Below are 20651 nucleotides of genomic sequence, written 5' to 3' on the forward strand. Positions count from 1 at the left end.
AGATTCGAGCAGTGGCCTCGGCAGTTCTGACTGTTTTTGAAGTAACATCCTCTGTGATCATTAACCTTTACTATGTTTGTTTGGCTGAAGTGACCGTTTATTTGCAACTCAGCAGAGACCGACAGAACACTACGTCACTTCTGCCTACTGCAGAATGCTGCAAAAGCAAAAGCTCTCAGTGGGCCACCGGCTCAGTCACCACTAACTTTGCTGAATAACATTTATCAAAATTTGCCAAATAAGTTAAATAATATAATTAGAATCTGGAACTTTCTGAATGGAGAAGTAAACCACATTATAAACCTGTCCTAATAAACATGAAAGGAAATATGTACATTCAGTTCATAAAGGAATTTAAAAGAATTTGGGCTGCCCGTTGGTCCAGTGGTTAGCGCTGTCCCCTTAAAACCAAACGGTTCCTGGTTTGAATCCCGGTTCAGATGTAGTGGCCTTTCTGTGTGCAGTTTGCATGTTCTCCCTGTGCATGCATGGGTTCCCTCCGTCCTTCCCACCGTTTAAACACATGCTCGTTAGGTTCATTGGTGACTCTAAAATTGCCCGTAAGTGTGATTGTGAGCATGAAAGGTTGTCTGTCTCTATGTGTCAGCCCTGTGATTGACTGGTGACCCTTCCAGGGTGTAAATGGACTGTACTTATATTACACTTTTCTAGTCTTGCTACCACTTAAAGCTGCTTTTACACTACATATCACATATCGCAGAGGCTGCTACATAAAGTGCCCAGTTGTCAATCAGTTATCACATTCATACCCGTTGGCTATGCCACCGGGAGCAATCTGGGGTTCTCACCCAAGGACACTTCGACATGTAGCCTGAGGGAGCTGGGGATCGAACCTCCGACCTTCCGATTGAAAGACGACCGACACTGAGCCACAGCTGCAGGTGTACCCCGCCTCTCACCCAATGACAGCTGGGATAGGCTCCAGCAGCCCTGCGACCCTGAACAGGATAAGTGGTATAGATAATGGAAAATAATTTAGTTTCAAGCAGCAATTGTCTTTGGATTGAAATCAGGAATACAGTTAGACAGATAAGAGTAATAAGTTAGTGATAAGTACACGATGGGACGGATTAAAATTGGTCTCTAATCTTAAGAAAAAGGTAAATATGATTTTAACAGGTGAAACAATCCTCTGAAACAATGCAAGGCAGGTCTATTTGAATATGAAATTTTAATAAAGAAGCAGTAGAGACGGCTTTATGACTGATGAGGCATTAACAAGAGACCAAAGAAACGCAAACAGTGAGATTATTAATAAAGTTACACAAAATAAACAGGTATATATGATACAGTCTTTAGGACACATCCTCTGGACACCATAAATACTGGTACCAGATTAAATTACACTTTTTAAGAAGCAGCGCTAACAGATTTGTGCTCATATTTAAATGTTAGTTCATAATAATTACTTTATTTCTGCCATGAATAGAATTTATTAAATAGAGAAAACTTGAAACATATGACTCGTCCCATACTTAATCTTGTAGAATGACTCACCTAACTTAAGTCATAGTATGATTCACAGCTGACTAATAAGCGGTGACTTTACCTTCCTGTCCGTCAGTTTCCTGTGGTGTGATTCATTGGCGTCCTGAGATGCACGGCTGGCGTCCCCCGCTCCACCCTGAACCCGTTTGACTTTAAGTCAGGGAGTGTGTGTGTGTGTGTGAGTCTATGTGACCTGTTTGTTCAGCTCTATACGTGGGATCGAAAACACTTCATGTTAGACAAAGGATTTCCTCGGGACAGGAGGTGGACTCCCTCACCTGGTACACTCACATCCATCACTACAGTAAGCCTGGGAGTGTGAATGCACAGGTCGAGGTTTTATGATGCAACATGGAAGGAATCTGAGATATTTGTTCTGTCTTTGTGTCATTTTCAATGTCTGATGGAAACTTTTCAAAAAGACTGAAGTTCTTAGGGACTATAAGCTGTTATAGGAGAAAGAAAATACAAGCATCATTCTCATCTCAATGAGGAAAAGTAGTTCAAATGTAATTAACTGTCTTTCAGAGAGTCTGCAGCAGTCTGTTATAATTTACCGAGGCTTATTAGAAATATTAAGGAGGAAATGTCAAAGTAAGCAAATTTAGGTACAAGTAAAAAAAGAAATTGAACTCAAACATTGTAATTCGAACATACAGGAAGTTAGTGTGTGAAGTATTACATACATCAAATTTATCCGGGCAACATTGCAGATTATAAGCAGCCAGCAAAAAAGTGGTAACACAAAAAAGGTTACAATCCAAACCTCCAACAGAGACTGGATATTGTGACTAATATTGAAAGTATGGAGAGACTGACTTTCTCACTAAATCTGAGGGCAGAACATTTTTTGCAATACGGAGAGAAGGAAGTGATTTCTGAGCCACTATGACATGCATTTCCATCTCTATAACATTAGAATTTATAGATGACCAACTGTTCTCATTGCTTTGTGTTGTTTTTCTGTCTGTTAACAATTGTAAAAATTAAGTAAAAAAAAAAAATCGATACGTATCACGATACATGGGTCAGGATACGATTAATATTGCGATACATTGCAATACTCTACATAATTTATTGAAAACATAAACGTGGAGCTGAGGACACAACTCGCTGTGTACCACCCGGGTAGCGCACAAATTAAATTAAAGCTTTTAATTCTGCACATTTTACCCTCTGGTGATAGATGTAATATTATACCTGAATGTATACATTATATTTATATGATTCAGCAGAGATGGAACTGTTGGATTTATCAATTAGTAGTCAAATTAAAGCTCCTGTGAGGAGTTTTTAGCTGGTTATGAAACGGACTGAAATGAATACTGATGCTTCTATATGAGCTACAAAAGCAAACAAGACCTTCAGCGACAAGATTGATTATATCTTTACAGTTATTTTTAATGCCTGTAACCACTGCTGGGGGGGAGGTGTCAGACGAGGCGACTCACTTTGGGCTGCCAAATCAGCCAGATTCACACTGAGTGATATGTTTGATATGTTTGAGGAGATTGATCATTAGACAACACGACTTATACAAGTACAGGACAAGATCAGCAACCACTTTGTCCACAGGGGGCGCCACAATCAACACAAACTGAAAGTTGCTCATAGGAGCTTTAAACAAAATTCTGATTATCGATAAATTAAATCAGCCTTTTTATACACATCAAACACTTGGTTTGATTCCGCTCTCTTAAATGGAATTATTTGTTTTTTTTCTTACTTATGATTTTCATTTTTCATTGAAGAGTCTTTTGGTTTCGGATTTTGGTTGGACAAAAAAAGTTGAAGATCTCTCTTTGGGATCTAGAAACTTGTTAGCATTGTCAACCTTTTTTAAATATTTCATACATTAAATGATTAATCATGAATGTTATCAGCAGATTAATCATGAATGTAAATCATCTTTAGCTGCAGCCCTGTTTTAAATCATACAGTGTTACATTATCAGTGGTAATGAAGCTCTCACAGTCAGACGCAAAAAGCAATTCAGACCATTTTATATTATTTGGAAAACAACATGTTTCACACCCTCTTAGATATAATATGTTACTTCAGCTTATTGAAACATCATAATCATAAAAAAGGCTCTAAGAAAACACAGACTGTTTCCAGCGACAGGACTGTACGTGCTCATGAGAGGAAGAGGAAGCAGTAAAGCCTGAGAACAGCTTATTAAACAGCTACTGTACAGCTACTCATAAAATGCCCCTTTAAAGTGGAAATTAAAAGATTAACAGTTTAAGCTGAATAAAATACATAATTTAGTTTAATTCATGTCAAATTTCCTTTTTCTTATATCTGACATGACGTCATAGGGACTGTGAAGGGCTGCGGATGTGATGACGTGTTCACGTCTTGGTCGTTGTATGTACTGCCATCCGGACTGCGGTAGGAATTCAAAGGTGTGAATCACGAGGAAACATAAATGAAGCTATTTCAGGATCGTTCTGTTTATAGCTGCAGAGCGAGCAGCTGCTGCCAACAACACGGTCTGAGAGGTTTTTTATTTTGAATCCTGGAGAGACAAAAGAGACTGAGGACAAACCAGTTCAGGAGCGAGTTCGTGTGTGGCTAATTGTGTTTTATTTATAAAGGTAAAGATTCTCAGAACTACACAAACAACAGTGAGTGACACACAACGACAAATATTTACACCAGTGTCAGGAATGTCTTTACATTTACCCCGGTAGATATCGAGGCTTTTCACAGCAAACGTTTAAAGTCAAACACACATTTCAAAGCATGCACAGACCAGCAACAGTAAATATGTTATTACAGTGGAGTATTTACAGGGTGTGTGAAAGTGTATCAGGAATATCTACATGTTCTTTAAGTCAAATGTTGATCACAGCGGCCTTCAGTTGTTGTCCTGGTGCATTTCATCTCACCTGGAAGACAAAACATTGATAATTATAATCAAATATTAATGACAACAATAAGAAAAGACTTTGAAAAATCTAAGCACTGGAATTAATGTTTACACAGTTTATTTGAAACAAAGAGGAAGAAGAACGTTCGGACACACTTAATAAAAAGTGCAAACACCGAAGTCACCTTAAGTTTGTCTGTTTGGTGCTTTTCGTTAGCCTGTGCTAGCATAAAGGCTACAGAGATAGCAGTCTGTTGGTCCAACAATTTGATGCTGATCTATCGGATTGATTTACATGATATTTACTGCAGACGTTCATGTTCCTCGGAGGATAAACCTGTGTCTGTTCTTTCCTGTAGGTTTACATTTGTGGGTTTGAGTGAAATATCTCAACTGTTGGATGCATCAGCCATAAAACTCGCTTCACACATTCATGGTCGCCACAGGACGAAGTGTAACAACTTTTGTAATCCCTTCACTTTTGAATTTTAACTGTCCAATACTTCAGTTCAAAGGTATAATAAGTAGGACTTTCCTAGAAAAATAAAATATAGACTTTAACAAATATAATATAAATCATCACTTATGGGCCTCTACACATGTGTGTTGGTGAGTGTGCGTGCAGACCCTTGCGAGACCCTTCCCTCTGCATCTATTCTGTTGTTTCGCTTTTCACGGGACGTTTTAAGGAGGGGCGCTGTTGTGGTTCCCTGAGCCAATCACAGCGTACAGGTGAGTGTGGGAGTGGTTCAAATTAGCGACTGGGCCCCATTCAGACCGGCGATCATGACGACAGAGCGATGCAGAGTTGGCTTTCTTTCTGTTGGACAGGTAGGTGCCTCAAACCATGTAGGAGAAGCTAACCGGCGCTTAGCATGCTAGCGCAAAAAGTAACTGTGATGCTGTCGGTGTTAGCTCGGCGGGGGGGGGGGGCGTGTTCTCTATAGAGTGATAGTGAGCTTCTGGTGACGAAGAGCCCAGGAGGAGGGGCGCAGTTTGAATGTGTTGTTGACAAAATGCAAGAAAAATCCTACTTATTTTACCTTTAAGGAGCAAATACTTGCTAAATTGGTGACATTCTCTTCTATTCTTTGCCAATTAGCAGAGTTAGTTAGCAGTAGCATGCTAAACGCTAAATCAAGACCATGGTAAACATTACACTAGCTTCAGCCTGTTAGCGTTATTATTATTATGATTATTGTTATTTATTCATTTATTTATATATTTATTTATTTTTAATGTTAAAAAATGATGTTAGCTTTCAGTGCAGCCTCACAGAGCCACCACGATGTCTGCAGACTCTCAGTCATGATTTTAGCAGTTTCATAACAAAACCCACCAAAGAACTTTAACCAAAGGTAAAAGTTTAACTTATTCTTTTGCTAATTTAAGTATAATTAATAATTTAATAAATCCTGAATTGAACAATTTTGCTTTGCACAATCAACCAAAAAAATTACAGTGTAATTACACACTATATTCTGATTATGATATTTAAATGTACAAAGTTTACCGTTGGCGTTTTGCTGATGCCCGGTGCTGCAACAAAGGGCCACTTCGGGGGAGCCTGTCCGCCCAGCTGCGGGGCTGCCAGAACACCAACAGGTTTAGGAAGAGAAGGCTGTAAAACAAAAGAGAACATCTTAGTATTATTACAACAATTTAACACAGATACCATGTTTGTGCAGCTTTTCTGACACCAGCACTAACAGCCGTAAAGTTTGAAAAGTAGCTCTTTGTGAACTTTTGACTGAAGCTTTTCCTCCGTTATCTCGCCTGCCCATCCTTCCTGCTGCTGCTGCCCTCAGATTCCTCTTTTCTGCTGAGTCCAAGCGCACCAGCTTACCTCCCCACTGGAGTAAACCTTATGTAATCGTACAGGGGAGGACGGTACTCACAGAAGGACAAATACAAGACATTTAGCCTGATGCTCTGCAGAGGACAGGCCTGAAGGTTAAACAAGAGGGATTTTTAACTTGTTTAAATCCCCTGACTGATTGGACAGCCTTCCAGTATTTCCTTTCATATGTCTGTGAGGAGAAAATGTCTAGTCTGTCGTCTGTGTTTGTTTTACCTTAAAGTTGGGCTGAGCGTTCGGGAGCATTCGCTGGAGGGTCTGAAGCTCTTTGTCTCTCAGGGCCAGCGTGTCCTCCTGCAGCTTCTTCTGATCCCTCAGCCGGTTCTGCTCAATCAGTAACTTCTCCACCTGAACAAAACATGCATGTGTGACTTTAAATGGCAAAACAAACTTTTACACCCTCATCTCCCTCATGCAAGAGCACAATCAAAGTTCTTCTTTGATCTGTTTCCACACACACACATGTATGCACAACCATAAACTACCTGGTCGTCGTGGGTCTTTTGCTTGAGCTCTAGCTTCTTGGTGGCCTCAGCGACCGTCTCGCTGTGATTGAGTTCACACTTCTGCAGGTCAGAGTTCAAATGAGTGTTCCGCACCTCCAGACGGCTCGACAGGGACTGGATCTCTGCCACCTGCAAGAAAGAAGAAAATCATTTCCATGGTTGAAGAACGACTGAACATGTTTCCAGATGTTGTCTTGACATAATCACACTTGTTTTTGTGTACAATGAGTCTATTTCCATCTATCAATGTGGGTGTTTGTTAATGTACATTCCCCTCGGCATCACAATGGAGAACACGCTGTAGACACTGTCCTGGGATTTAACTCTACACTGAATGTGTCCCCGAGGAGCTCTGAATCAACCGCTGAGGGCCTGCGACACTGATGAAGGCTTAATTATGTTTTACTAAATACGGAGCAGATCATTGATTTGACAGTGCAGTGTAAACACTCATGTGAAACACCAATCATTGAGAAAAGTGACTGATGCTTTTCTTCCAGGGCTCAACCCCCGCCAGAACAAAACGCATTTAATTAAAATATTAGTGGACGATGTCATTGTTAAGTTTTCTGACGTGAAACGTCTCGGCCTTCTGTTCGAGACGTTTTAACAGACACATGAGCGACTGAGTGTCATAGAAGCAGTTTGAAGGGGAATATTAGACTACATCATATCACCAGGTATGTCTAATGTTAACTCTTTTACAAACATGAGGCAGAAACTCCTCATGACACGACAAAAAAGTTACAGCTGCAATGTTTGATCAATTAATCGATTATTATCTAAGTCAATCTTAAAAGAGAAGATGCAAAATATAATCTGGTTCTAACTCAGGATTGGCTGATATTCTACTTGACATTTTCATGTATTTATTTATTTATTTTTATTTATTAAAAGGCCCCTCGGCTTTGGAACGACCTACCTGAGGAGACGAGTGCAGGAGCAGTGACTTCTTATAAATGACTTATTTTAAATCACTTAACAAACACTCTTAACCTGTCTGATGTTCTACTCTTACCGTCCTTTATTGATTTTATTCATCTTACTGTTTCAAATCTTTTAATCTGTTATTTTTTCCCCCTCTCAGAATCTTTTTATCGTCTGTTTTTACTTGCTGACCTTTTGCGTTTGCCCTGCCTTTTGTCCGAGTTCCTGCCTTTGCTTTGTCTGTCAAAGCACTTTGTTAACATCTGTTTTGAAAGGCGCTCTATAGATAATTTTATTATCATTTTAAGAGAGAAGTTTATCTTTGTGAGTTTAATTAAAAAAAGAGATTTGTATGCAAACAGACAAACTCCTGTCTGAACAAGATGAGAATGGAGAAGTGCAGAACAACAGCACTTTTAAGTGACATTAATAATGCAGCAAAAACAAGAGACACACAGTTTTGGCTCCACGTTCGCAGTACCTGTGAGTACCGACCTGGACTACATATTGAGTAAATCACAGTTTTCCTTTACCCCAAGCGCTCTGGATAAATGTGAAGGATGTTTTTTTCGCTACAAGATCAACAGTAAGTTAATTAAAGGAGAAAATACTCTGCTGCTTGTAATTGAGTCTTACAGTCACTGTATTGTGCTGTGCTGTGCTGCTTTTTGTTCATGTTAAATGCAGTTTAAATGGGGAAAAAAAAGCTTTAAAAAAGTGTCAGTGAAGACGAGTGCAGCTACTTTATGACAGTTTGATGAATCTATGATGGAAAAGTTGGCTCCATGAAAACAGCAGGTAAAAAGAACAAAGAACGGGAACAAACGCTTCAGGAAAGATAATGACTTTTGGCCCCTCTCTGAGTTTTGTATCCAGATCAAATATTGCTTTAAGGAGTAAAAAAAAAAGAGAGTTAGAGAGGATATGTTTTTGTTGTTCTGCACAGTGCTGCTGTGTCAGCAGGGCCACACGCTTCACCCGGGGCTTTGACCCCGAGTCCACCTCAAAGGTCGTCTGTCTCTTTAGCGAGATTTATCACGAATGATGCGGCGGGTAGACTTCCTCCCTGGAGGAGTTGGCTTCCTATTCAATTTGTTCTTTGGGATATTTCATCGGCTTTAAGGACTTTTTTTATGGACTGAACTAAAAAACCTGTATAAACATGGTGGATAGAACACTTAGTACTTTACTGTGATTATGAATAATTCTGAGGTTTGTTATTTAAATACTTCCCTTTTATGCAAATTTGAGAATTAGTGAAGTTTTTGCTCCGTGACATATTTTTTTGTAATTTCTTCATATTTTTGAGTGAGGTTCTTTTTAGACTTTGAGCAGGAATGTGTTAAAAATTAATGTGTTAAACCAGTGGGTCCCAAACGTTTAGGCGTGTGTCCACTTAGAAATAAGCAATGTCTGATTGTTTGATTGTCACATTTCTGTGAGCCGTCAGCAGATCCACCAAAGGGAGACTTTCCTTCTTAACTGCACATGGTTTCATTTTAATCAAATCTGGAGGCCTAAAATAGTAAAATTAGATGTATTTTTTGGCCTTGTATGCCTTTTATTTAAGAGAGAGGACAGTGGATCGTGTTGGAAACAGGGGAGAAAAGAGTGGGGACGACACACAGCAAAGGGCCGACAGAGGGAGTCTAACCCTGGGCCTCTGCATCAAGGGCTGTAGCCTCCGTATATGGGATGCACGTTTTAACTGCTGAGCTAAACCGGCGCCCCAAATTATAGTTTTTTAACAAACTAAATAAGCAAACATTTAAAAAGTTTGAAAATTAAATACAAATGTCTGCAGCAAAATGTTTTTCCCATTAGATTTATCGTGTTGTTTTCTGTAGGTAGAAGTTTAAAAACTGTTACTTTAAGCACATTTTGCTGATAATACTTCAATACTTTTAGATGTTGAGGATCAGAGTACTTTCGTACAGTAAGTTTGTACAGTATTAGTAGTTATTTCACTGCCTAATCCCTCTAAAGACAAAGTAAATGCATTTGAAGTAATAACACAAGATCAAAGAACAATTAAATGCGCCCTACACACCTTGTTGCCCACTTTGTCCAAGTACAGCTGGAACTTGTTCTCCACGTCTCTGGACAGGTTGGTGCAGCTGTTTCGGATCTTCTCCATCTGCTCCTGCTGGCTGTCGCAGGTGAGGTGAAAGGTGAGCTGGTGGGGAAACAGGTTGTTGATCCTGTTCAGGAAATCCCTGGTCACCGTTTGGATCCCGTCCAAAGAGTGAGCAAAGTCCTCTTTACACTTCCTGATTAAAAACACGGAATCAAACTTTTAATGTGATTCATCTGGATATGTTCGACTACAGGCGCAGACAGATGGAGAGGCAGACAGGTTACCTGGTGTAGGTGGTGAGCTGCTCCTTCTGCATGCTGTTCTCCCTGCGCAGGATGATGGCCGCCTGGTGGTGTGTGTCTCGCTCTTTCAGGGCGTTGTCTCTCTCCAGGCTCAGGTACTGAACCATCTGAGTGAAGTTTGCCTCGATGAGATTAATCATGGCTTTCTGCTGCGCGTTGAGGCTCTGCAGAGTCTTCATTTCACCTGCAGAGTGGAAAACAGCCCTTTAATACTATTATCCAAAAGAGCCATCTTCATAAAGCCAGCAAGACTTTTGGATCAGTTATTTGACATTAAGAAGAAGAACTTTGGAGTTGCCAGGTTTACTCATAAAGAGATTTTTCATTAGCATGCAACCCAAAAGTTGTTCTTAATATCTTAAAAGTACTTTCTTGCATCCATCTGCTCTTATTTTACCCTCATTAGTCTTAACACGCACATATATTTACACTTTCATTCATTATTGCCAGGGGGAAACATTTCTGATGCAGCGATTGTTTATCAACAGATTATTTCCCCCAGTGTTCACAGAGTAGAAGCGTACATACTGCTTGAAGTGACCACAACAGGAGCCTGGATGGGAGGGGTCGGACGCCGTGTGAATAAGCTCAGTGTTGTCGCACTCCTCTTCTCACAGTTTGCCTGTAAATGAAAAAAATATATAATTAAGTTTATATTTACAGGATGATTAATGATTCATGGTTACAGTTTTAAATACAGTGGTGAGATACAACAAGGTACATTGTAACGGTTTGACCGCATGCCGGGGTGTCAGTACGTTTACAGCACAAGTTTAGATTGTGAGTCACGACCCAAAAGAGACGCAACCAAACAGCAACATAGATTAAATTCATATTCAGTGTGTTGTGATTTCTGTTCAAGGCATACTTCATTGCATTTCATTATAGTTTAATGAAATGCCAGGCTTGTCATACATCTTATATAGAACTTAAGCGGGAAAAGGAAGTGAAAATCACACTTTCAGAAGATAAATGGCGGGATATTCGTGTAGCATCACCGACATCCACAAATTCACATAAATGGAGAATTTAATTGGAAAAATCTAATTCTCTTTTTTTATAAAAAGAAAACCTGCATGCTGGAGGCGACGTGGTCATATGGATCAAACACATATCTTCTGGAGCCGCCCCAAAATAGAGTGAACCAGTACTGAACGAGGTTTTAGGGTAATATAATCCCAAAGAAGTGTTTTATATCTGGGTGATATGACTACAGTGGTTCTGAAGGAAGATAATTACTTGGTAAACATCCTACTCACTGCTGGTGGGAAGGCCATTAGAAGAAAGTGGTTTGGAACAAACCCACACAGACAGACAGTGGTTAGATATATTTAATATATCTATTTAATAATAATATTTTTGATGGAAAAATTATATAAGAGTGAAAGAAGACGAGTATATTTCATTTTTAAATTGTAATTTCTGTTGTATTTTTCTGTCTGTTTGTTCCTTTGTGAAGCACTTTGGGTTGCATGTTTGTATGTATGAGAAATGCTATATAAATAAAGTTGAGTAGAGTAGAGTTGAGTTATGTATGCTACACAACTGTAAACTGTAGCCTCCTCTTTGCAGCTGTAAGTTTACAAGATGTTTACTTGTGTATGCATAAAAGACAATGGAGACTAAAGTGTTAAAAAAAAAGTGTTACGATTTCAAAAGGGAAAATTAAGTCAAAAGAAAAGCGTTAAACAGAAGTTTAAAAAACTTTTAACCAGTCCACAAACAACAACTGAAAACAGTTCATTAACATCGATCTTCAGCATTCTCAGTTCAATTTAGTCCATTTCAAACATAAAGCGACACTGCAATCCAAGAAGGAAGAAACAGAACAGGCATCAAGAGTTACTCAATGACTTAAGGTCAAATTTTCCTCCACTTTATTTATCTGACTTTAACTTTGCATATCAAGAGCAGAGATTTAAACCTGTAAAAGATACGATTAGGGCTAAAATGATTGGTCGGTTCTTCGATTGCTTGTTTGTCAAACAGTTGGAGTCTCTTATCTTACAAACAAAGGGAAATTCTCAATGTTTGCACTTTTAGTACTTTAGGTACATTTTCCTGATCATACTTTTACTTGTCAAGAACATTTTTTACAGAGTCATACTGGTTCTTTTTCTTACGTAGAGGATCTGAACACTTCCTCCAACCCTGATGACCGAAGGGAAAACTACAACAATGCCAAAGGAAACAATCATCATAAAGGAGTCGTGCACTCAAAGCAGATTAACATGTTAAAATCTGCTCCTCGGCACGTCATGATTAATAAAGTCGTGTACTTACTATGCTTTCTCTCAGCGTTGTTACTGTTTTGTTGGCTTCTGTCTTCAGCTTGGCCAGATCTGCCTCCAGAGCGGTTTTCTCTGCTGTGCGAGCTTCCAGCTGAGCCCCCAGATCGCCTTTCTCCTTCCTCAGCTGGATGTTGTTCTCACTCAGCCTGTTGACGTTCAGATCCAGCTCCTTCAAAATAAGACACCACGCAGCATCAGCATCACATCTGAGCTAAGCAACCGAGGTTATAACAGCGGAAAGACTCACTGACCTTGACCCTCTTCTCCTCGGCTGTCTTCTCCGGCTGCCCGTAGACGAGGAAGAGCACCAGGCTGACGATGATGAGGGACTGGATCAGAGAGGAGAAGAAGAAGACGATCCTCATGTAGTAGCCGCAGCTCTTCCCTCTGGTCCTGTGCAGAGGCTCCCTCGAGGAGTAGCTGGACTTGTACATGGCTGTTGGGGGTGAAATGGTGACGGCTGGTTGAGGAAGAGCTACACAGGAATTGTGTTAAAATCCACAAGGTTTCCCTTCTGATGGGATCTCTTGTGTCTCTGCGGATCAGCTGCTGAGGCTGAGGAACTCTGTCAGGCAGAAACTGAAGAAGCAGCACTGAGATGTTTGTTTCACACGCTGACAGGCACAAATGGCACGTATGGATGGATGTAAACAATGACCTCTAGGTGTGTGGAGGGGCCATGTTTATAAATGCTGGAGGCACACTTCCAGTCCATCCTGGCCCTGCCCTCACCTCCCCCCTCCCTCTCCTCCCCTCCCTCTCCTCCCTCGTCGACCTCTGTCACAGTTACCTCCTCCAGCTGCACCGCCGTCTCCAAATCATCAGGAATTTTCCGACTGCTCGGGACAAAGATTTGAGAAATGAAGTTTAAAAGCTACAGGCATGTTTTAAGACGGAAAAAAACTCTGCTTGAAATAATAATTTCAATCTTATCTGCTTTTTCCACAAAAAAGGTAGATTAGAAGTTTTTAAAGTTGGATCAATACATTACCTCTTTGAATAATCCGCACAACTTGATTATGTAATATTTTTTCTATGTGCTAAGCTTGATTAAAAGACTGCTGGATGTCTCCTGCTTCACTGAAAAGTTTATTCCCTGAGTTTGAGCACAAGTCTGGTTTTAAGTGTTGATACAAGGATCAATAAAATGGATCTGTTCCATGTTAGAGCATGTCTGGGCTCATGGATGCAGTATTTCCTCCTTATGTAAAATTATTCAGCCTATTAACATAATAAGAAACAGCCCTGTGTTTTAACAAGCTTGTAAATAAAGGATGGGTCTGTCTCAGTGCCCATGTCTCCTTTCCTCTCCTGATGCGTTTGTAGGTGTACCTCTTGTATCAACAGGAGGAATGAGACCACAAACTCCTGTATGACTGTTGTATTGAGATAGACTCGGGAAATGTGCTCCTATTACATAGTTAAAAATACTAATGATGACTCAACGCCAAAGCCACAACAGTAACAGCTTAGTCTTAGTCAGGACACTGTGGTAGAAAAAGTAGTCCGATTCTACAGTCCACAAATTGTTTTTTCACCCTGTTTGTTATTAAGTCTTATGAAATTTGATCAATTGGATATATTTTTTTTAAGATTTTGAACCTCTAACATACAATTTACACCGAAGACAAAGGAGTAGAAGTGCTGCTGGGTCTTTGTAGTAATCATACAGGTGCTCTTTGGATACTTCAGGTTTGCTTTGGTTTGCTTCTCTTGTGAAGGGATCACAACAAATGAACTCAATCGAAACGTCAATCGAAAAGTGTAAAATGCAATTGTCCTTCAAAAACCAATCCAAGGCGCTCTGTAGGATTTATGTAGATGTAAAATGAACTTCAACTAAGGTATGTTCTGCTTAATCGCCATATGGTCCTAGTCAGGTCTTATGGAGGGGAGACGCTTTGAATTTCACACTTGTACTTGTTGGTCTCTTGGTTTTGGGCAGCAACAGTGAAGGAAGAGGACATAAAGACCTTAAAAAAAACCCCATTAGTTTTGGCCCCAGAGCTCCTCACCGGTTAATCTAGGCGGGCTGTTTAAATAATGCAACATATTCTTAGTTTTAAGTGTAAAACCTTGAATTTAAAGCTTACTTAATCTACATTAAACTACTGGAAGCTACCAACCGAGATGTGTTTGCAGCCCGTCAACATCTGTACTGAAAAGGACAAATGGGATTTTAATTCAGCGGTTAGTGCGGCTTTGAGCTTAAATAAAAGGTAAATGATTTTAGTGTTTGGAAGCTGCTCACTGTAGGTGTTTTTATAAATAGACTGAAGGAAGAGTGGAGACTATCGAAAGAGCTATTTGCCCTAACCTGGTGCAGGACATGATGACCTCCAAGTCTTATTTCATGCACTCATGCTGTGACCTGAAATCTTATTGTGTTTAACTGCTACATGTTGAAATGTGTGAAACTTTGTTGTGGCCAGGACACGCTTGAAAAGGAGATCTTTAATCCTAAGTACAAAGTGGCATCAAATGTAAAAGCACCTCCAAACTGCTCGGTTGTTTTCCACTGCTGTGTGCACGTGAGGCAGGAAAGATCACCCATCGGTGCGACATTTAAATATAGGTGCTACAGATCAAATCATATCCCCCTGTCGCTGTATGAACAATGTAAACCATGCAAGAGTAAAGCAGAAAATACCAAAGAAGAAACCAAAAAAAGAAAAAAAAAAGCCACCATATCCTGTTCTAGGCAGGCACGGAAAGGAGTCATGGCAGTGGAGGAGTGAAAGAATGAAAACAATAGGGAGCTGTCATTCTTCAGGGATGAGGGAATAACAAATTCTCCCTGCAGTACAGCCACACTGGACCCCCCACCCCCCCCCCCACCCCACCCCTCGCGCTGTTATCCACGGTGATGACGTGAGGAACAGTCGGCTCTTCAGGGGAAGTGTGCGAAAGGGGAAAGGTCCTCCGAGCCCGAGGTTTTCCTGCTCCCCCATTGTCTCCCTGACAACCTGTCCTCGCCGGAAAAAAAGCTAATTTATGAAGGTATGTTGGAGTGACAGAGAGCGAGTGACGATCAGGAGTCAGGACAGACATCAGATCAACCTCGGGGCAAAAACAGGAAAGCAAACGCTCGAAGACGGAGATAAAAACACCTCTTAAGATAACTGACAGACACCTTCAGGGTGAGAGGAAAACATATACTCAGCACTGAGGGAATATAGGAGGATAACAGATTAGACTGAACAGAAGGAGCCGCGATAACGACTCAATCGTGCTGTCATAAAGGCATGTAGGCTGATCAAGAAGAAGTAGTCTTGTGAATTAAGGAAAAAGTGGAACAAAATAAAGATCAAAACACAAAAAATATATATAAAAACTGGCGTTTTGGAACAAAAGATTTAGCACTTAAAAAGACAATTAATATGACCCTACCATCCACCCTCATGGACCACATCAGCCTTGAGACAAAGCTCTCCCTGTCATCTCACGAGAGAATTTGCTGCCCCCTCCTGACAGAAACAAAGAAAGCACATATGAACTTGAACAATATGATTAAACATGCCTCTTTTTAATATCCACAAACAGCTTTAAAAAGCGCATCTGTACAATGTGTTTGAAGTGCAGTGAGACAGGCAGCACGACCGGCCTTTTTCACATCCGTCCATCAGTGCCACAGAGATCATCGTCAAAAGACTGAGGCCTGTCTACATAACTGTACATTCTTCTGTTGTCTGCGTCATATACAAAGAGTGACAAATGAATGAAAAGAACCATTTATAAAATCAAAACAGGCAACAAAAGGTGAAAATTATCAACTGAAAGGAACAGAAGTGTCGACCTCTGTGATACAGGACGTCACAATGCAGTTTATGAGTCATGAAAGGGCAGACGGGAGACCCTTTAAGACATGTGGAAAGAAATTACAAACTAATAGCAAAGGGGTAAGTTTAACAAAGCTGCTTCCTTATGTCTTTCTTTCATCACCATCTCCTTCTTCTTGTTTCCTCTTCCTGAACTCTCACATCCACCTCGTCGTCTCGTCTCCAGGAAACTTCCAGCTGTCTTACATCTAACAACTGAATCATTTTATCACTTCCCCCGGCTGAGAACGATCAATGACTCACTCATTTCTTTATAGAAACACAATAGCTGTGATAATAGTAACATGTTGAATTCTTTTCCATTATGCCTGGTTTCTAACATTTTCTGTCATTAATGGAAAAATTCCTCAGCAACAAGGTGAACTCGGAAAATTCCTGCTCTCTTCCGATGACCCACATTTTGTGACCTTCTCAGAGAAACAGGGTTTTATGCGTGTTCGCCGCTTTAGACCGTCGCCTCAATGTCCTGGGGGTCGTCCCCCTCCAGCAGGCTGTAAGACGCGTGGCTCTGAAAAGGTCTCTGCAGAGGGTGAGCCAGCAGTTTGGCCATGCAGTTGTGCAGCTCGATGGCGGGTCCGCTCAGGGAGACCTCAAAGCGATAGCACATGCCCTTTGAGTCCAGGTTGCAGAAAGAGGTGTAGTTGTCCTAGAGATGGAAGACATAGCAGACAGGTGAAAAGAAGCATTTACGTTAACAACATTTACAGATTAAAGCATCATGTCTAAGAAGGTTTTCACAACACGCCTGCACTATCTTCAGGCTTAGTAAGGTGGACAGAAGTGCTTCAACAGACTTGAAGTGAGTACAGTAAGGTGCAGATCCCCAGGGGGATTTTTTTGGAACTACTTTTCCTTTCTCACAATTTGTGCTCCTCACGATGCTTTTGCATTCCCTGTGATCTACAGATGCAGTTAGTGTAATGTCCAGTCCAGTTATAACACCCCGCCAGTTCAGGGAAACACTGTGCAGTCTTTACAGGGAGGAGAAATGCAGTGAACTTTTAAACTCGAGCTGAAACGGCATTTGGTGAGTATCTAGCTTCTGTATCGTGACGTATTGTTGAGTGAAACAGGACGTGAAGGTGGGACATATCATTGGAGGGATTTGATTTGATCGTTGAGAAGTGGGCGTAGACAGACGTTCTCCACAGCGCAGTAGCTAGCTAACTGACCGAGCGTTCTTGGTGCTCTGCGGCTAAATGTTGCAGATTGATTGGTTGAAATTGGTTGGTTCTAGCCTACGTAAGCACACGGGATATTTTTTTTTTACAGGAAGAAAAAATGATCGGATTTTGATATAAGAATATGAAGAAATTGATTTTCTGTATCTTTTTTTGGCCTACATTGTCAAATAGATGCACAATATTACCGGGGATGTGATCTAAAAGGATTAAAATTACATGTTTCATTTCACCTTGACTTTAAATAATGCATTTATTACTCATTGTTACCTCATATTAATATGGAAACAGTAGCTGTACTCCGACTAATCTTCACTGCTCCCATTGACATTAGCCAAGAAAGCCAGCGGTTGGCGTCACATAACAGCGGTATTGAGGTCATGAGGTTACCGTCACAGCCCTAACCAGCAGTGGCACGATATTACACATAACACTATGTTATAACACAGCTCTGCATTTCTCCATGCATAAGAGGGAATGCAAAACATATCGCTAGGAAGGGCTGAAGAAAGTCCTGTACCGTACTGTGTGACCTTTACAGGAGCTAAACAGGCAAGATCTGAGTTAGTGCTTATACCAGTTTGTCTATATCACTAAAATAAACTAGCGATACACCACACCAAAGAAAGGTACATTTTTGGGTACAAAATCAAAGCTTATCATTGTCCATCATCAGCTTATGACTCACCCTCCAGCTGGTCTCATCCCCCTGCTCCTCCACCCCGTTGTGTAGGTAGACAACATCGAAGAAAAAATATGGAGACTGCAGCATTTTCTGTGACGGGACACAAACACAAACATCTCTAACATGAAATACTCGATGACGAATGCACTCATTAAATCACAGTGTGGAGGAGGGAGATCTCAGCCGTCTCATACGTACACTAAAAGCCTCTGAAGGGTTGAACTGAAGCTGTCCTGCATGACGGCTGTAGATGAGCACCGTCCGCACCACATACGGGGGAGGGATGGTCTGAACATTGTCCATCAGCGGTAGCTCGATCTTCTGACGACTATGAAGACAACAGAAGAAGAGACGACCTTCAGTAAACACTTCAACATAACAGTTTGTGTATTTTTAAAAGTCAAAGAAGGTTTATCGTCAATTACTTACATTACATTAAGAAGATCTTCCAAATCTACAGAGGACAGTTAAGGCTAAATTCTACTCGTAGGATTATGTAGTATGCATCGCAAGTAGTAAATGTCTTGTATTGTTTAAGAGGACGTTTTGATTGTAAGGATACTGAAGGACTCGCATACGTTGGTCTCAAGGTCATACAGACAGCTGCACAGCTCCCTGGGGTCAGAGGTGAAGCCTGAAAGCTGAGACAAATAAATATACACTAAAATATAAGTAGAGGACAAATATTTCTAAATAAAAGCGTGGCACTTTGCATAAGCAGTAAGCAGTGGACATAACGTTCCTGCACTTACCCACAGAGCGTCATCGTTGACTACAACCAGGGCAAACTCGTGCCGTTTGTCAATCTTGTGTTTAGTTCTGACAAACATCTCAATCATCTTCTGGCAAATGTTCAAGGCATTTGTTTTAGACCTACATGGAAATAGAGTTAAATTAAGCAGTGATTACAATAATACAGGGGAGTGAAGGTTTGTTTAACTGTAGCTTACCCGTTAAAAGACTCCAACTTTGGCAAAGACATCTCTTCAGAGAGGTCTAAGCAGATGATCTGACATGAGAAGGACAACGTTAGATAGTAAAGCCTTGTACTGAAATTGATCCTTATTTTCATATGAAGTATAAATCACATGTACTGTGGACCGACCACTTTCTCTGGACAGTTGACTCTGGGAACTCTGAGCTGGTACTCTGCAGGTGGAGGGACTGTTGTCAGTGCTGGCTGCTGTGGAGCAGGTTTTGGCCTCTCTTTAGCTGCTACAGCAGCAGTGGACAGCGGCACTGTGGCACTGGCTGCAGATGACGCTGTTACCGAAGCAGCAGGTGTCACAGTCTGAGCTACAGCCGCTGACACAGTGGTGGTGGTGGAACTTGGAGCACTGTCACTAGTTGAAGCCTCGCCTTCCCCTTCAACACGACTCCCCACAGCAGGCTGAGAGATGTTGGGGTTACTGTTTCCTCCCAGGCTGCCCGTGCTGCTGCGTCTGTCCTCAGCACCTTCAGGGTTGGAGCGTGTGCGAGGTCGCAGCTCCACCAGACGCTCCTCTCCATCAGCTGGGCCTGGCTCTGGTGTCTCCATGGATACAGAGGATGCTAAGGAAGTGGAGATGATGAGTTTGCCATTGTGGCAAGTTAGTTTAGCCACAAAGAGAAAGTATAAACACAGTTTTTTCCATAATTTCCTTTACTTTAAGGGATCCATCAATCTACAATAAGTGCAAGTATAACAGCTTTTTATAAAAACTTCAACACAGATGCTTAAACAGGCAATGAGGAAGCTGTATGAATCTCCAAATTACCCCCGCACACCAAAATTGCCTTGACACCAACTTTATAATCGTATTTCTGCCCCCCCTCCAGTGAACAATACATAAAGGTACATAATAAACCTGCTGCTCTGTCATTGTGAACGCTTAGCTCAGCGTGAAGCTAACAAGAAAAATAAAAAGCAATTCAATGGTTTAGTCAGAAATGCATCAACAAATAAGTATGACATTGAATGAATGAAGCTAACACAGTTTTCTGATAGAGGCTGGTAGAGCAAGGTGATGTTTCATGATGACAGCGAAGTAGCCCTACAAAGCTGTTAGCATTAGCTTTAAGAGAAATAAGAGCTAAGCCGACAGACGAATAAAATGTTTTATGCTAATATGTTCAACCAGACTTACTTGACACGTTATTCCAATACGTCTAGTATTAAATTGAAGTTAAACTCATTGAAAGTTGCTAAATGTTTCGACGAGCCAACATTTATTTTGATCGGACAACTTCCTTACAGGAACTGATCCTTACCGGAAGTGCAGCAGCATTATGGGTAATGTAGTGAAACGAAGAGGTTACATTTTCTTCCTCTTCTCCTGTTTGAAGAGGGCACTTTATGACGTTAACCGCATGTTGCTGTACAATCACTATGTTAAATACACAGTAAATTAGTTTAATGCAAAAGTAAGTTGATGTATAATTACAGAAAGGCACGCTAGAGGGCACATCCGAGGGGGCACTTTCGCTGCATTGTTTTACAGGGGCACCAGGGGGGGATGAATGCCTATATAATTTTTTAATTTAAGCATCTTCAAGCATACATATATGCATTCTTTTTTTGTACATCTTCCAATGTGTTGCCAGATGCACGACTCTGCAGGA

General features: G+C 40.8%; 2 protein-coding genes across 2 annotated transcripts; both read right to left on the reverse strand.

Annotated features, from left to right (window-relative positions):
- Positions 1–4079: 4079 nt before the first annotated feature.
- plvapb (plasmalemma vesicle associated protein b) lies at positions 4080–12991 on the reverse strand. The gene is made up of 9 exons (XM_069680123.1): positions 12597–12991; positions 12338–12514; positions 10583–10676; positions 10037–10238; positions 9726–9945; positions 6728–6877; positions 6459–6590; positions 5898–6005; positions 4080–4403 (listed from the first exon to the last, which is right to left on the reverse strand). Exons 1-9 carry the CDS (start codon positions 12777–12779, stop codon positions 4395–4397), a joined length of 1275 nt encoding a protein of 424 aa, XP_069536224.1. The 5' UTR covers positions 12780–12991; the 3' UTR covers positions 4080–4394.
- Positions 12992–15850: 2859 nt separating this feature from the next.
- On the reverse strand, positions 15851–20274 carry babam1 (BRISC and BRCA1 A complex member 1). Its single transcript, XM_069680163.1, has 9 exons — positions 20177–20274; positions 19156–19601; positions 19001–19059; positions 18803–18923; positions 18613–18691; positions 18480–18504; positions 18249–18378; positions 18054–18140; positions 15851–16830 (listed from the first exon to the last, which is right to left on the reverse strand). The coding sequence occupies exons 2-9, from the start codon at positions 19585–19587 to the stop codon at positions 16630–16632; spliced, it is 1134 nt and encodes a 377-aa protein (XP_069536264.1). The 5' UTR covers positions 19588–19601; positions 20177–20274; the 3' UTR covers positions 15851–16629.
- Between the last annotated feature and the right edge of the window lie 377 nt (positions 20275–20651).

The sequence above is a fragment of the Semicossyphus pulcher genome, unplaced genomic scaffold, assembly GCF_022749685.1.
Source record: "Semicossyphus pulcher isolate SPU_LCO1_2020_fin unplaced genomic scaffold, fSemPul1.0.p SCAF_4, whole genome shotgun sequence".
NCBI lineage: Eukaryota > Metazoa > Chordata > Actinopteri > Labriformes > Labridae > Semicossyphus > Semicossyphus pulcher.

Coding starts and splice junctions, on each gene's coding strand:
- plvapb (XM_069680123.1), bottom strand. CDS start 12,779: ATGTACAAGTCCAGCTACTCCTCGAGGGAGCCTCTGCACAGGACCAGA. Junction 9,946..10,036: donor CAGCTCACCACCTACACCAG/GTAACCTGTCTG, acceptor GTTTTTAATCAG/GAAGTGTAAAGAGGACTTTG. Junction 6,591..6,727: donor AAAAGACCCACGACGACCAG/GTAGTTTATGGT, acceptor TGTTTTGTTCAG/GTGGAGAAGTTACTGATTGA.
- babam1 (XM_069680163.1), bottom strand. CDS start 19,587: ATGGAGACACCAGAGCCAGGCCCAGCTGATGGAGAGGAGCGTCTGGTG. Junction 18,692..18,802: donor TCAACGATGACGCTCTGTGG/GTAAGTGCAGGA, acceptor TATTTGTCTCAG/CTTTCAGGCTTCACCTCTGA. Junction 16,831..18,053: donor GGGATGAGACCAGCTGGAGG/GTGAGTCATAAG, acceptor TTCCATCTCTAG/GACAACTACACCTCTTTCTG.